The sequence below is a fragment of the Rattus norvegicus genome, chromosome 10, assembly GCF_036323735.1.
Source record: "Rattus norvegicus strain BN/NHsdMcwi chromosome 10, GRCr8, whole genome shotgun sequence".
Taxonomy (NCBI): domain Eukaryota; kingdom Metazoa; phylum Chordata; class Mammalia; order Rodentia; family Muridae; genus Rattus; species Rattus norvegicus.
This window is the reverse complement of record NC_086028.1, coordinates 4,123,723-4,140,636: the sequence shown is the minus strand read 5'-3', so window position 1 is coordinate 4,140,636 and position 16,914 is coordinate 4,123,723. Positions and strand designations below refer to the sequence as shown.

The 16,914-nt window shown below is 49.5% G+C and overlaps 2 protein-coding genes across 7 annotated transcripts in view; one reads left to right on the top strand and one right to left on the bottom strand.

Annotated features, from left to right (window-relative positions):
• Positions 1-5,036, bottom strand: part of Cpped1 (calcineurin-like phosphoesterase domain containing 1) — a 192,439-nt gene extending 187,403 nt beyond the window's left edge. Inside the window, exon 1 of the mRNA XM_063268855.1 lies at positions 4,863-5,036. Coding sequence (XP_063124925.1) covers positions 4,863-4,935 — 73 coding nt within the window. The 5' untranslated portion in view covers positions 4,936-5,036. The remainder of the gene's footprint in view (positions 1-4,862) is intronic.
• The window catches only part of Shisa9 (shisa family member 9), a 292,994-nt gene continuing 281,098 nt past the window's right edge, over positions 5,019-16,914 (top strand). For 3 of the 6 annotated variants that reach the window (XM_039087033.2, XM_039087034.2, XM_039087035.2), the window contains exon 1: positions 5,152-6,439. In XM_039087033.2, coding sequence (XP_038942961.1) covers positions 5,754-6,439 — 686 coding nt within the window. In that variant the 5' untranslated portion in view covers positions 5,152-5,753. Of the gene's footprint in view, positions 6,440-11,513; positions 11,950-14,520; positions 14,578-15,822; positions 15,937-16,914 lie in introns of those variants that run through there. The other 3 variants (XM_039087036.2, XM_039087032.2, XM_063270075.1) reach the window with 3 other exon arrangements.

The window sequence follows — 16,914 nt, the reverse complement described above, 5'->3', positions numbered from 1 at the left end:
TTTTGAGCACAGAGGACCCCTCAGGAAGCCTGCGCTGGCTCTGTAATAAATATATGGCTCCACTTTCTAGCCTGTGCAGTGCTGGAGGGGAAAGGCCAGTCTCCAAGGCATCCTTGAGATCTCTGCAGCTGAGCTTTTGCAGCCCCTCTGTGTTAAAGAGCTCTCTTTAGAGACTTCAGAGTCTGCACTCACAGTGCCTAGCGTTATAGAAAGCACAGTTCTAGGATCTGGACATTCTTGGAGAGAGATATCACTGCTTACTTTTAAAAATAGGGTCTTGCTGTACAGTCCAGACTGAACTCATGATCCTGCCTCAGCCTTCTGAGTGCTGGGATTGCAGTTATGTACCACCATACCTAGCTTAGAGAGACACCATTACCCCTGTTGGGGAGAAATCCAAAGCTTGGGGAGACTGAGCAACTTAACTTGACGGCAGGAGCTTACAGACAGTTAGCTAACACCGAAACCTCTTCTCACTACAAATTTTGAAAAACTTCCAGCCAGACAGAGCTGGGATTCAAACGTAAGCACTGTACACACTCATGGCATTTAATTGGTTTTAATTTTGACCCCCAGTCGACATTTGGCAACATTCATGAAAATTTTAGTTGTTACAGTGGGGTGAAGACACAGTGGAATGGGTGTCTGGCGGGTGAGGGTAAGAGATAGTGCCAAACGTTCCTCAGTGCACCGGGTGCCCTCAGGACACAGGCGTGCCACTGCCCCATGACCATAAGTGGAAACCAGCCTGACATTGAGGTGCCCCCTCTCCAGCTTCAGGTTGCAGTTGTATTTTCTTGCTGTAAACACCATTCTTAAATTGACTTTACATTGCTGAATTTAAAAGAACTAACTACACTTTAACCATTCTGCCTATGTGGAGGGTGTGCTTTTTAAAAAGATGCATATTGAAATAAGTAAGATACTACTGACAAATGAAGTATCTGTGGAGGGGCCCGCCGTCAGTGCCAGGGAGACATGCTACTAACCTAGCTCACCTCTGTGAAGCTTCTTTATCTCTGCAGACACGGAGAATAAAATCCGTCAAATAAGTGTTTCTGGAAGCAGGCGAGATTGCTACAATTTGCCTCTGTGTCATCTCTCCCTTTTTCCCCCTCAAGGCTAACAGTTGCTTGGAAACCTCTTTGAATCCTTAAAAGCCACCTGATGAGGAAGATTAACAAACAACTCACTCTGGGAAGGGCCACTGCTCACATAATTTAATTTGTTGCCTGGTTTATAAACACTGGTTTCAAGGTAGTCCGAGGCAGCCCAGACCCTTCCTTAATTGTTACTGGTACCATTGCATGCTTGTTGTGGTAGGTACTGCCACCTGAATAATTGAGGCCAGAGTAAAGGAGGTTCTTCTTTAGCTATTAAAAAGGCCTGAGCTGTAAAACTATAGCATCCTCATCTCTTTCCTAGAAAAAAAAAGCTTTCATAAAGGGCCACAATTTTCCCTGGGGTGTGTTCAAGTGAACTTGTTTCTGTCGTGGTTTGGGGAAGAGATCTGATATGATTTTCCCTTGTCTATGAACTTGCTGTTTTGGTGAGCAACTTTAGAACCTGCCCCCATCACCACATAAAAGCCTTAAAGGAAATATGCTTTTGGTCATGTGTCCAAACACATACCCCTGTCAGGAAGTTGTGGTTATACTTGATAACTGGATATAAAAATGGGCATTTTTACCCCTCCAAAGAGTGAAAAGAACACAGATGATTTTCCTAGATACTTTTCAAAGGCTTGGCACACAGGCTGGGACAATCCCAGCAGGTACAGTCACTGCAAATAGGAAGGGAGCTGAACCAGGGGAAAGCTCGGGGGCGGGGGGGAATGGGAGGAGGCTTAGGATTCTTCCAGGAAAAAGGCAGGCAGGGCAAATCTCAGTCTGCTTCCTTCTGAAACACAGCTCCTGCAGTTTTCTTGTCGCAAACAGGGGGCAGTCTCTGTTAATTAAAGCTGGGAGCAGCAGCCAGTTAAAAGTCTTGCAGACAGAGACTTGTGCAGAGACCAAAGGCAGATCTAGAAGTGGACTCTCCTGTCCATATTTTGCATAAGGTATTTTAAAATCATGTTTTAAAGTCTCTTAAATCCCCCAAATCTCGAAATTGTGTGTGTGTGTAAGTGTGTATGTGTGTGTGTTTGTGTGAGTCTGTGTGTGTGCATGTGTGTGTATGTGTGTGTGTATGTGTGTGTATGTGTGTGTATGTGTGTGTGTATGTGTGTATGTGTGTATGTGTGTGTATGTGTGAGTCTGTGTATGTGTGTATGTGTGTGTGTATGTGTGAGTCTGTGTGTGTGTGCATGTGTGTGTATGTGTGTGTGTCTGTGTGTGTGCATGTGTGTGTGCATGTGTGTGTATGTGTGTGTATGTGTGTGTATGTGTGTGTGTGAGTGTATGTGTGTGTGTGTGTGTGTGTGTGTGTGTGTGTGAAACACATTTTTTTCTATGAGGTTGCTCACTGTAAAGGATGCCTTGATGCTGGTTGGTGAGCACTGAAGAGGCATTGGAGCAGGGTTGGAGATGGCAGAAGACTACATTAGTAGTTGGGCAGTTTATTCTGGCCTTGGCTTTACCACTTGCTAGATAGAGCTCACAACTTCTTGGATCCTAAGTAGCCTTTCAGGTCCTCAGGTCCTTCCTTCCCCAAGCCCAAGTATAGATATCTCCCAACCTCAGGGAAGTCGTGAATTCTAGAAACTCTAATATTTGTGCTCTGAGTATTCTTTTCTTCTTTTTGTCCCATACTGAACGATTTCTTAAAGATTTCTTTCCACTCGACTCTCCGTCTGCCGGTCTGTCTCCTCCCTCGTGTGCGTGTTTATATCTATGTATATGCATATTCCTATGGGTGCAGGTGTGCATATATGTGTGTGGCAGTGCATGCTGAGGCCAAATGACAGCCTCAAGTGTCATTCCCCAAGACTTTAGATTTTTTTTAACAAAGATTTATCTTTTTATGTGTGTGTCTGTGTGAATTTCTGTGTGCAAGTGCATGTGGACTCCTGTGCTGGCCACAGTGCCATGTACTCCAGCACTGGAGATCTAGGAGATTGTAAAACCTGACCAAACCTGAGTCCTCTGCAAGTGTAGTAAAGCTATTAAGTGCTCAGCCATGTCTCTGACCCCCAGCTCCTTGGCAGGAGATCCTCGATAGGTTAGGACAGTTGGCTCATGTCCTCTCTCCACGTGTGTCATCACAATCTGCGTCCTCATGTAGGTTTTAGGGGCTGAACTCAGATCCTTTTGTTTTCATGACAAGCACTTTCCTGACTCATAAATTGTTAAAAAAAAAAAAACTAAACACACAGCTAACATAGTTCACAAGTAGTTTTCGTCATGTGCCTGGGAACACGGATTATCAAGGCCATTTTAGTCATGTTATTTACACGGCAGTGCTTGGAGACATGAAAGATAGAAATAAGTAATAGAAGATGGATTGTGTGTCTGTTAGGAAGGGATAGGAAGTGGCCAGACCATAGGCTCTGGAAGCATAATTCTTGGGTAAAATGTCAACTCTAGCGTTCATGCCACAAATCCTCCTGGGTAGCTTTTTTCATTGCTTTGAGGCTCAGTTTCTCACATTGGTATTGGGAAGATCATATTAATCAAGAAGCAGAGAATTCATGGGACTCCGAGCTTACTCATTCTTCTGCAAGCCCCCTGGTTGTCTGGTACCAGTAGTTATTGATTTTTAATAAAAGCAAGCTTAGGGGCCGTGCTGTAACTCACGGAGGATGCCAGCTGCTATCAGCCCCCACACCAGTGCTCACGTTTGTGGGATGGACAAGGCGGTGGCAGTTGTGGGTTGCCAGTATGACAGACATGCCTCCCACTCTATTTACATGGTCCTGTTATGAGGAAGCTGATGATTGGCAGTTCTCACCCCTTTCCTAGGTGGGAGATGGGTTGGAGTACATTCTCCAGCAGTCAGTCTTGGCTCTAAGACCTGGTGTGGTTTACCAACGTGGTCCTGAGCTGCATTTGTAAATCTCCTTTATTCAAAGGTTTGGGGGAGCTTAGCCAAACTCTTTGATTTGGAGAAAACTTGCCACACAGTCCTAATAAACCCTCTCATAAAATCTCAACTAAGAGGATCCCAGCGGCCCATTTTTACATGTTGCCCAACTCCGTGGTCCTTTGAAATGTCCCCAAAGAGTCCTGTAGCTGAAGCCAGACAGGAGAAGGAAGAGCAAACATTGCTTTCCCTGTGAATCACCCAGCCTACTGCAAAGAGCATACTCAGTTAATACAATTAAAAAACAAAACGCCGGGGCGTATGAGGATATAAATTTAGCTTAGCAGCTTTGATGTGAGTCCTGTTTTAGGGTCTATTGAAATAAAATTCAAGCAGGGGATAGGAAGAAGTAGGAGAAATGGTTGAGGGCTTATGTCCGGCTGGGAGGAATCAGCCAGGAGAAAGGGAGAGTGAGTAGATTTGGAAAGGCTGAGAAGAGATGCTGAGAGCCAAGGAAGCAAGCTCGGTGAGGATGTCGGGAAAGGGGGCTCTGTGGAGACAGTGGACAGCCTGCTCTGGAGACTGTAGCGCGGGCTGCAGGAAAGACATAGTGGCTGAGGATGAATGCCCAGGCCTTGCGCTGCGCCAAGACTGCCAGCGCAGAGGCGGCGCCGCTGTGTGCCCTCCTGTGGAGCTCAGCGAACGCTGCGGGGGCGAGGAGGGACAGAAAGCTGCAGGTCCTAAGGGCTAGGCGACTTCTTAGGAGAGCCCTTCCAGGATGAGCCATTGCCTTCGCTTTGTCCGCTGGCCGCCTCCCCAGACCTCCTAGATTTTAAAATGAGTTCCCAAGCCCCTATTCTGGGATGCTTACCACAGTCCAAGGGGCTTGACACTTAACCCACCTTCCCAGTTCCAGCCTCTTCTCTGCCCAGGGACTTGAACCATCCCAGGCTCGCGCCAGGCAGGAGGTCGCATCCCCGGAAAGGGCAAGGCAGTACCTGCACGCCCAGAGGGAGGAGGGAGATCTTGTCTACACTGCTTCTAGTGTGTCTTGGAGTGAGCAAGCCATCTAATCTGTCCCGATTCTCCTAGAGTCACCTCTTCCCTGATCGACAGATTGCAACCGCAGCTTCTGCGCACGCACCCCTAGGGGTAAAACACCGCGGGCGGAGCCACCTCTGAGCCTTTGCTTAGGGTGAGGCGCACCTTTCTCCCGAGAGGGTGCCAGAGGTCCCAGCCGCGGTTCTTTCCACCTGCCGAGAAACCAGAGCTGTTCTTCCGAGCCTGGCGGCGGCGGAGCTTGCTGCTTCTGCCCCAGCGCTCTCTGCACGCCCCCCTACTCGCCCCCGCCCGCCCGAGTCACCTCTTTCCGCGCCCCCGCCCCTTGCGAGCTAGCGCTCGCCCCCCCCCCCCGTCCTCCTCCCCTTCCCCCTTCCCTCTGGCCCTCCCTTCATTCCACAAGTGTCGCTTCTCTCTCTCCAGCGCACTTGGCGTGCAAGAGAGGTGAAGAGCATCCTGCGAGCGAGCGGACGTGGGGATCCGAGTCCCGGGCGGCGGACGGAGGGGAGTTACGGACACAGCGACTCTCCCCTGCTTTCCGCCCCCGCCTCCCCCGGTGGCCCGCAGGACCTGCACCCCGCGCTGGCCCCCGCTCCTGCTCCGTCCCCGCCCGGCCCCGGCGCGCTCCTCCCCGGCCGGCCCCCTTCCTCGGCGCGCGTCGCGCTGGAGGCGAACGCAGTCTGAGCCGAGCGCAGTGGCCGCCGACCACCGAGCGCCCCGCGCCGCCTCCCTGCATGTGCGGCCAGCGGCGGCCCGCAGCCCCTGCCAGCAGCCTTGGCAGCTTCGGCCGCGCGTCCAGAGGCGGTGGCATCGGCTCCAGCGGCGGCCGAGCGCTCCAGCCCGGGCTCGGAGACACGATGCGCCGAGTCCTCCGGCTGCTCCTCGGCTGCTTCCTCACCGAGCTGTGTGCCCGCATGTGCCGGGCGCAGGAGCGAGCTGGGCACGGGCAGCTGGCGCAACTGGGCGGCGTGCTGCTGCTCACAGGGAGCAATCGCTCGGGGGCCGCCTCCGGAGAGGCCGGCGAGGGCGTCGGGGGCTCGGACGCACCGCCGACTCGAGCGCCCACGCCGGACTCCTGTCGGGGGTACTTCGATGTCATGGGCCAGTGGGACCCGCCGTTCAACTGCAGCTCGGGCGACTTCATCTTCTGCTGCGGGACTTGTGGCTTCCGGTTCTGCTGCACGTTTAAGAAGCGGCGACTGAACCAGAGCACCTGTACCAACTACGACACGCCACTCTGGCTTAACACGGGCAAGCCCCCAGCGCGTAAGGATGACCCCTTGCACGACCCTACCAAGGACAAGACCAACCTTATCGTCTACATCATCTGCGGGGTGGTGGCTGTCATGGTGCTGGTGGGCATCTTCACCAAGCTGGGGCTGGAGAAAGCACACCGGCCCCAAAGGGAACATATGTCCAGGTGGGCTGCCTTCCCTTCGCCCTCCTCTCTGGGTCCACTTTCCTTTCCCTCCCATCTCCAACATACCCCAGCCATGGTTCCCTCTACCCCAAGGTCTCCGATTTGGGAATGTCACCCAGGAGGACAACTTTCGCTTGTAGCATTGAGCCGAGGCATTGGGCTCAGCACAGGTGGGGGTGAAGGCCGAGTGTGGAAGGGGAGGGAGGGTTCCTTTCCCCCTCGCCTACCTGCTGTTACCTCTCACCAGATATGGTGGTGTGGCCTGAGACACATAGCCGGATCTTCAAACTCTTGGATTTTGGGGAAAGGATCCATTTATTTAAGATGTTCCTCCCTTGGTAAACAGAGGCAGGCGAACCTGAAGGGGGGGGGGCGTGTGTGATCCCTCGCGCGCGTGTGTGTTGGAGGGAAGGAGGGAGGGAGGGAGGGAGGGGAGGAGGGAGGGAGGGAGGGAAAGAGTGAGTACCTCCTGCAACTTGTACACTAGCGAAAATGAAGCAAAGGTTAGGGAGAGTGCACGGAGAGGGTGAGAACAAAAGCCTCCATAGAGCTGTCGTCCCCAGAGCTTTGAGGGCCTTTGATTGGAACCTCTTCTTTCCTGTTCCATTTCTCCTTCATCATCTATCCCTCTCTGCGCTGCAGCCATCACAAGGCTGCACGCCTTGCCTGGGTTGGAGCTGACTCCAAGGGCCCCCTCCACCCTTCAGGCACCTTGATTTGTCAACTTTGCCTTTCTCTTTATTCATTATGCAAGTCCCAACAATGGTAAAGTCGCAGCAGATGGGAGAAAGCGTTTGGGGATTAAGGGAGCTATTTGCCTTTTTGTTTAGCCCCTCCCCCAAGTGGCTGAATTGATTCCCAGAACTCAGTAACTTTGGAGGTGAAGGATGCAGACTTGAGCCAGGACCGGGGGAGAGATGAGGGGTTAGCATGAGGTCTGGCGACAGCCAGGACAGCTAGAGCCAAAGCCCAATTGACTTTGAGCCTGGGCATTGAAGTCACAGTGTTTGTTCTCTTCACTTCCAAGCCTCCCACCCCCATGAAGGGCGGTTGTGTGTGTGCCCGCGCTATCGCACACGTGCACGTGTGCACGAAACCCGTATACATGCCTAAAAATCTGAACAAAGAGACTAGCAAAAATAGGCAAAGGAACATTACTGTCTCACTAGTAATCATTTTCTGTTTATATAAGAAAGTTTTTCCTTTTTCCAGAGATAAGGGATCTGGAGGGAAGGGGGGAAGTTCGGATCAGTTTGGGTTAGTGGTAGAGGGCGATTTCCTGGGCACAAAAATAAGTTCCCAGGGAATCCAGGAAACTGGAACCAGAGCAAGTTGCTGGCCCAGCCTACCCCCTGCTACCCAAAGGTGCTCTAAGTATAGCTTCCCAGTGGGTTCACGTTAGGAGAGCCCCATCCAGGGTCATCCCCTGCTGTCCTTAGGGTGAGGGTGAGGGTGAGGGTGAGCATTGAATGCGGGTCTGTAACATGCATTTGCCATGTAGGGGACCAGTACGCAGAGACAGGAAGGCTGCTTTGCTGACACCTTAACTTGGGCTGAAATCTCCACCATGCCTTTTTGCTAAGTTCTTTGACTGAGTTTCCCTTTCTGGGATTTGGTGGAGAGAGGAGCTATTGTTGGTGTGTCTGTGGGTGACACTGATGCTACAGCTTCAAGCTCCCTTGGATCAGGCGCCCTGGTCAACCCAGCTCTTCACTGGTACTCAGGAGCTCAGTGGGAACCCAGTTCCCCGTTCTAACCCCTCCTCCTTTTGGAGGTATTTACTCCAGTTTTTCTGCAGATTCTAGGTAAGGTCTGTTTGGAGGCCGCATCCAGAAGTACCCAGAGCTACTTAACTTAGGTTTTTTTTCCTGTAAACATTCGGGGATTTTAGAGTGCAGTGGAAAGTGCCTGGCCTTGGCAAAGAAGACTCAGTTATGTTATGGGCAGCTTCTTAGGGATGCCTTTCAAGTGTGCTGCTGTTTGAGACCACCTGTACTGCTTAACGTCCCTGTTGCCAGGGACTCTACCCTCTTTGACTTTAAGTTAGAATGAGGGTTGGTAAAGCTCTCCAGGTGACTCTCATGCTTATCCAAACACTGTGAAGGGACCAGTGTGAGCACCTGCTGAGCACAGGGCTGGGTGCCAGGCACTGTGAGGTATGCATTCGTGTGTGCTTGTGTGTGTGCACGTATGTGTATAAACTCAGTTCTCTTAGCTAGCCTACGACGTGGCTGCTATTTAATTCCCTATTTACATAGGAGAAAATCATGGCACAGGTGAAGTGGCTTTGCTTAAAGTCATGCAATTAGAAGAAAATTGTGACATTGATAGTAATTCTGGGTCTAACCCCCTTGTACTTGAGTCAGATGTCTTCAGGCCCAGCCTCAGGATCTGGGGAGCTTCTCGGGGACAGAGTTTTAAGCTCTTTCTATAGAGATTGATGGTCAGTATGTTTGGAGTGGGCCTCGGACATCTTCTTTAGCGTTCTTTTTCAGTAACTCTGAGATCCAGGAGAAACACTGGCTTTGAGATTGAAAGTATTTCACAAAGGGAGGAGGTGCAGAGTTAATTCAAGAGCAAAGCAGAGGACAGCGTGACTCTCTTTGCATTCAGGAGTTTGTTTTCTCCACTTGTATAACCTGTCTGAGGCGCCCAGGCTGCCCCAGCCCCTCTGATTGTGTCACATGCTGCTTCTGTACTTAATCCTTTGGAGCCCAGTGTGGCTATTGGCTCATTACTTTGACATGATGGTGCTAAGGGATCCTCCAGCAGTGCACCAAGCTTAGAAGCAAAGAGGCTGCTCTGAGGTGAGGCACATCCCAGGAGCAGTTAATGTGCCAGCCACAGCCTCTTTGTGTTACCAGGAGCTCAGGGATGCACACATGAGGTTTGTTCTCATTTTGCCTGGGAAGCACCTTGTCAAGGACACACAGGTGGCAAGCAGTGTTTCTTTGCACACTTTGTCTTTGCACATCCAGGTGACCAGGAAGCCTGGGTTTGCCGATGGAGGCCCCCAGCATGTCAGAATGCACATTTGGAGTCCTTGGAATATAGCCTGGTTCACTCTGGGCTGAGGAGGATGGAGAAGAAAGAGGGCTTCTTCTCCCCAGGAGGGCTGGGGAGAACCCACACCGTCTTGTAAGGACTGGGGGGGGGGTAGGGGAAGTGGCTTAGTGGGGGAAGAGTACCTGATGTGCAAGAATGAGGACCTGGGTTCAAATCCCAGAACCCACCTAAAAAGCCCAGCACTGCAGTGAGTGTCTGTTACTGCAGTGCTGAAGGTGGAGACAGGCAGATCCCAGTGGCTCCTTCAAGCTTAGCCAATGCTGAGCTCCAGGCTCAGTGAAATGCCCTGTCCCCCATGGGAGATGGAGAGCAGTCACACAGGATATTCAGACACTCGCTGACCCTCACAGGCTCAAGTGCCCCTTAGGGGGAGAAGGAGGGAGGGAGGGAGGAGGAGAACTGTGGAAGCAGCTCTCCAGCATCAACACGGCAGCCACAGGTACCTCCGTTGAAGGTTCCTGGATAGATGCCCTTTGGCTTGCAAAGTATTACTATTTGTGTGTTGTAAGTTTTCTGTGTATCGTTTTGCAATATAGTCTGATCGTATGGCCCAGGCTTGTCTCCAACTCATGATCTGCTTATCACAGGTTACTAAGGAATAGATTATAGGTGTGTGCCACCATAAGTTTTTACTAGGAGAAAACTGACGCATATAAAACCCTGGAAGAGAATACAACGGACCACAGGACAATCTGCCCGAATCAGGGCCTGTCACCCCGGTGCTGACTCAGGGCTGTATAGTAACTTCTGTGGTGGAAACTGCCTTGCACATTGTAGGGTGTCTGGAAGCATCCTTGACCTCCACCCACTAAGTAGATGACACCCCCACAACTGTCCAGTGGCAGTAGAAAATGTCACCACTCAGTTGACAGAGTTAAACTAGTTTTACAGTTTTGTTAAATTCTGCGTTTATTTTGATGCTTTCTTCCTATTTCTTTTGCCCTTTCTCCCCCTTTTCTTCACCTCCCATTCCCTCTCTTCCTCCTCCTTTCCCTCCCTCCTTCCCTTTCTCTGTCCCTAGCCCCCATCCAGCAGAACTATTTGAAAACGAGCTGTAGACACATCATTCAGTTCCCTAACACTTGCAGCATGGGACTCCTGAGAACAACATTTCTCCCACACAATACAATTCCATGATCACAACTTAGAAAGAGAACAAAAATGCCACACTGTCATTAAATGTCCGATCATATTAAAATCTCCTTCTCACACCCCAAATGTCCTTCAGAGTTTGGCTTTATGTCTGGATCTGGTAAAGAAGCGTTGTTGTATTTGGCTGTGAAATTTCTTTCACCCCTAATATTCATGCTATTTTAAAGCCAACTTCAAGTCAGTAGCTTGGACTGAAGAACTGGATTTCTCAGAGAATTCCAATTTGTAATTCCTCTGTCCCATTCGAGAGCTCTGATAACTGCACCTGCGGTTTTCACAGAGCAGCTGCTGTTTGTGGCTGGGCGGTGACCATCCCCTTCAGAGAGCTCTTGGGTTCACCTCCGCCACTTGCAGCCCAGAGAGGCAGAAGGCTTGTGTGAACAGCACTTGCTCCCAGTAGGTCTGAGCAGTCTCTTAATGTTTGGGTGACCTTGGGAAGGTTGCTTCACATCTCTGCAACTCCAGTTCTTATCTGCAGCCTGAGTGTACAGTGAGGAGCAGGCTTGGAAAGCGATTAGCATAGAGCCTAGCCAGTCACTACCCAGCATCCTTTTTCTGGAGTTCTTCCTCTGGTCTACTGAAGGGGGTGACATTGTAGCTTGGACCTCAGTGCCTGGTCCTTACTCTGTACTCTGTAGCAGTGGCCAACTCTCCTATCCACTCTGGGTTTGCGTTTCCATCTGATCGGGAGAAGCTTGCAGGCTCTGAACAGGAAGGATGGCTTGCGTGTGACTAGATTGAATGTACTGAAAAGTGCTGTCTGGGGATGTCGAAGAACCTGTGTTAGCTTTGCAATTTTGCCACAAGCTTGTGTATAAATTCTCATTTAATTTCACACCCATCCCCCACAAGGTAGCTTCTATGACAGTCTGCCGATTACGGAGGCGCAGACCGCTTTCCAAGAGGGTGAGCGAGCACCTGGTGAGCCGGAGAATTCTGGCTTCAAACCCAGATGGTCTGGAGCAGGGAGCAGGCTCTTGGCTGCACTGCACTGGAGTATGGACCCACAGGACCTCCAGTCTTCTCAGATTCTAAAGAAGTGCTTAATGCCCCGAAAACAGCAGGGCCTTCTGGGAGTCCATGTGAGGTCAAGTCTAAGAATGTCTTATGTACCTGTCCTGGCAGTGTTAGACCTCTCAGTAGAAAGACTTGGGAAACAACCTTGAGGGCAGACGTGTATATCTGAAGCTCTCCACTTGAAGTTGGCAGGAAACACATGTTGTTTTCCCCCATCTTCAAACAGAATAAAAAATTCCAAGGCACAAAAAAAATAAATCCGTGTGGGCAAAAGGCATAGCAGTGTCCTGTGTAGTTTTCAAAAATGCATTAGAAAAGCCTTGCAAAGATATGACATCAAGTGGCAAGGTCCCCCTTCCATGGGCCTTTGCTGTGGTCCTCCAGAACCCCTTTCATCGGGCCATCTTTCCGCAGTCCTGTGGTTATTCCGTGGCTTCCCAAGCTGGAGAAGCCCATGTACAGTACCACATCGAAGTATCTATTTTTCTTGCAAAACACATTTGCTTCTCTTTGGGAACCAAAATCACCTTTATGGGAGCATAACTTATGCCATCAAATGCACACATTTTGATTGAAGAGTTTGCTGAGCTTTGGTATTTGTTTGTACTGGTGTAAATTACCACTATGGAAATTTTGACTATGACTATTATCCTTGTGTTCTGAACAATGAATGAAGTTCTTTGTGCAAGAGATGATGCCCAGGAAGCCCACTAACATATTTAAAACTCAGGATATGAGCTTGCAATGTGGTCTGGTTGCCAGAGTACTTGCCTAGCATGAAGCCCTGAGTTTGAGTCCCATTACTGCCTAGAAACAAGTAAGATAGTGCACACTTACCCTTTTAGCTCTAGGGGTCGGGGTGGGGTGGTGGGAGGATTAATAGATCCTCAGCCACATAGAGAATCTTAGAGCAGCCTCTAATACACAAGACACTGTCTCAAAACAAAACATAAAACCAAAACCAAACAAGTGAAGAACAGCAAATCTCCCAGGTTAGACCTTTGGAAACCTTCAGGACAGGTCCTGGAACTTGGCTGTCCCTTTGGAAATACTGACATCTTATATTTGCTTCTGTATCAGAAAGAAAAGTGATATAAGGTTTCTATTTTGTCCACCTGTCAGTTAGGCTGAGTCCTCTTCCTTTAGATCTGAAATGACTGGTCCTCACCCTTCAGGTTTCCGTTACAGTGTTGCCTTCTCCAGGAAGCCTCCTCTGACCTTTCATGCTTAGCCCCTGCCCCACTCCTCCACACACCCCTCCATAGGCCTGGGTTTAGTACTCGGTGTTATCTGCTTCCCTTTGTAGCACTGTCTGAAGGTTAGTTGATTGGTTATTAGTTATGACCAAGTTATCAGTTGATTGGTTCAGTGCTCTTCCCTTTATCATTCTCAGTAAGGAACGCAGGGACAAACATCCCACAGCTGTGTGTTGAGTGCCTAATAAAGATAGTTCTATTTCTGTTGTTCTGTTTTACATGGCATAACCTACTCCATCCATCCATCCATCCATCCATCCATCCATCCATCCATCCATCCATCTAATGGCTATCTTACATGTTCAATACATATTGAATATCTACTTTATGGCCAACACTGAGCTATAACTCTGAGACGGTAGTGACAGATACTGGTCTAATTCTTTCCCTCACATACTGGAGGGATAGGTAACACATAACGAAATGGACAAGAAAATTGTTACTGTGTTGAAGCTTGTGAAATTGTCAATACTCAATCATTTTTCAACCTCAAAGATAATATGTCAACACAATCGTTCTAAAAAGGGGCAAGAGTATGTGTGGGGGTGGGGAGGCAAAGGAATCAACGTGTAGCTGCTCCTCTGAGGGGTTCAAAGGAAGCTTGGTGCTTCAGTCATACATCAAAAGCTTTATTACATGGAATTATCACGTCCAAAATTTGCCAAGTTCATGTCTCAGATCAAGCCTGGATGTTGACAGAGGAGATTCCACAGAACTAGAGATGTTCAGGTTTCCCAGCCACCTGGCAGGAGAATTCCCTTAGTTGGGGAAGGATAAATCTTTTGCTTTGTTCAGACCCAAACAGACACCAGGACCATTTGTTAAACCCTCAAAACCCTTGTTTTGCTTCTGATGAGTGGGATGTCCTTCCCCCTGAGTATAGCACGCACCACAAAATGTCCTCATTCAGCAACTAGTAGGTGCCAGGACCTCTGAACAAACATAAGGTGTGCTATAAAGCACAAGCTCCGTCCTGTGGAGAATGGGAGAAAATAAACCTTGCTTTGACGTCTACCCTCCCGCTCTCTCCTACCATCTCCCTGCTCTGTTCTCATTGTGGACTCACTAGGCTGGCCTTGAACTGGTCATGTAAGCCACAGTAGCCTCAAAGTTGCCATGGCTGGAGTACAGGTGTGTCCTACCACACCCGGCCTGCCATGTTGCTGCCTGCGTTTGCAGATCTGCCTTCAGCCTGTGGGTTTATAGAGGAGAGCTCTTCCTTTATCCACATGGCTGCTTTGTGATGAGCAGCTGACATAAAGTTTGTAATTTAATGTGTGCCTTCCCTTTGGGACATGTATGATTGAAGTAAGGGCCCTGGTGACAGTGTCTCTGGGGCCTCCCTTGATCCTTGGTCCCTGACTCCTGCTGTCTGCTGTGTGGATCCAGTGCAGGCAGTGGCATCAACACAGAACTGAACTGATCTCTCATTTTATTGAATAAAGGCCATTAAAGCCAGGCTTAAGTCTGATGGGGAGAGCTCCACTATTTTGGTGCTTTGGGAGTGGACCCGTGGGGAGTCTGATGAAAGTTATGGCTTCTTTGCTCAAGATAAAAAAAAGCAAAAACAAATTTTCCATTCAATTCCAGAAGAATTCAGCGATCCTTTGAAGTCCAGGATGAAGAACCTGTTTAGAAGTGGAAAAGGCAAGTTAGGTTTACAAGGTCCTGTCTCAGAGCTCCCTTCCCTGAAGCCTTCCTGAGTTTCAGACCTTGCCTGTTGCACAGAGGCAGGAAAGGGCATGGGCTTTGATTTCAGACATTCAGGAGTAACTCCAGTCACTCCTTCAGCCAGGAGCAGAACTCATCTCATGTGGGCAACTCCTTGCTCTGTAAAATGGATTGCAGCTTGCCTTGCCTTGTTCCTCTCTGTTTGGCCTGCTCCATCGTTATCAGCTTGCTTGCCTGTTCCTTAAATATCTGATGTCTTTCCTGCCTTGGGGCCTTTGTGCTTTCCTATATGGTCTGCCTGACATGCTCTTTCTGTCCCCCCACCTGTGTGAGCTAGCTTTCTGTTACTCCAGCAACCATCTGAGCAGGCCGACTTGTGCAGAGGAAAGGTTCGTTTGGCCTATAGTCTAGGAGGTTTCAGCTCACGATCTGTTGGCCTCCGTGTAAGGTGGCGTGTCTTGGCAGGAGCACGTGGTAGAGCACAGATGTTCTCTTCATGGCCAGGAAGGCAAACAGTGAGAACAGGAAGTGGTCAGGGTCCATGTCCACTGCTTCCCATGACTGAAGACCTCCAGTTATCCTCTCCTCTTAAAGTCCCCACTACCATCCATGGCATCATGGTGGGAAATGAGCCTTTGACATGGATCTTTGAGGGACAGTTCAGCTCCAAGCTGCAGCATCTCGTGACCAGCCTAATGCTGCTCATAAGAGTCTCACCTCTTCGTAAGATGTTGTCTTGGTATCTCTCCCTACCTCTCTGACTCACTTCTTAGTTACTAGGTCTAATGAAGCACCAGCTGCCCCTCCCCTGTCCCCCAGTCCTTCCCTGTCTTCTAGGGGTCTATTCCCACTCTCTCTTTCCCACATAGCTTCTGGCAACCATGATTGTGATCTTTATGGATTTGTCTACTCTAGACACTTGCTGTAAATGAAACCACACAACCCAGGCCTTTTTGTGTCTGCTTTCTTTCACTGGCCATAAGGTTTTCAAGTTTTACTCACATTTGGACTGGTGTCTGGGCTCTAGTCTTCCTCTTCACTGCTGAGTAATATTCCATCTTGTATACTGCATTCTGCTTTTTGGCTGATGGACGTTCGGACCGTTTCTATTTTTGGGCTGTTGTTATGGTACCTGGCTCTGTTGGCTGCACCATTCCTTGTTGTTTATTTCAGCTCTTGCTTATTTTTATTTAACATATCTATTTTTATTCTCTCCCATAGAATGTAAGCTCCAGGAAGGCCACGACCTCTCTCAGCTTGTGCAGTGCTGTGCCCCCAGGGCCTCATGTCATGCATGGCATACTGTAGACAATAAACATCTGCTGAATGAACAAACGTGTGCGGGCTGTTGTTATTTTCCTGTCTCTAGTGGATTCCATCTTGTCCTCTGGCACCTGTAGGCCTCCAGCTTCACTGCCCTGGGTCTCTCTCCCTTCAGACTTCTCCCAGGTTGCAGTTCTTACTGTAATCTACCACCACAGCCATGGTCCTCATGCATGGCCCCTGTTGCTCTAGCACAGACTCAAGATTTAACTAGAGCATGCCCTTGGTGTATAGGGAAAGCTTTCAGAAACACCTCACACATGCCCAGCTCTAGGGTCTAACCCTCTGGGTTCAGATGAATCTAGATGAAACTCGGCGTGCTGTGGGCTGCCGTAGATACTTCAGCAGAGACACTCTGCTGAGCTCTTGGTGGTCTGGGTGGACCCTGCCAACGCAGAACCTCCCTTTCTTTGTCTCTTTTGATGAGGATACTGAGAGCCACTTGGCTAAGAATGTCAGGGTGTATCCCCTAAAACATGGAGGTAGGGCTTGCAGGTGGCAAGAGGAGATCAGAATGAAGAGTTCCATTGACCTGTTGGTTCCTGGGATTGCTCGTCATTACAGAGATGAGTCTACTGGTTTTACAGAACATCTCCATTCTTGTAGTTGTCACCCACAGTGGCTGGTCCATCTTGCTAGGCTTGCAGATGGAGAGAGCAATTCCTGCAGGTAAGTACACATGGGGCTGAGGAGGCTGGAGAACTTGGCAGTGCTTGTGAGACATGAAATCAACTGTCAGCACTCCATCGAGCTTCATGTGCATGAACAAAGGGGCAAACAGAAGGAGGTTCCAGAAAGACCAAACATGTGGAGAGACTCACATGTAAACAGCACTCTGTACTACATATGTTTAAGGGTATTTGCACCGTTCTAAATGTACATATCCTGGAGGGTAAATAAGGAGGGAGGTGTGTTGGGAATCTGACCTTGGGATGTGACATCTGTCTGCTCTGTTCTAAGTGCAAGCACAGCTTACATCTCATTATGAGG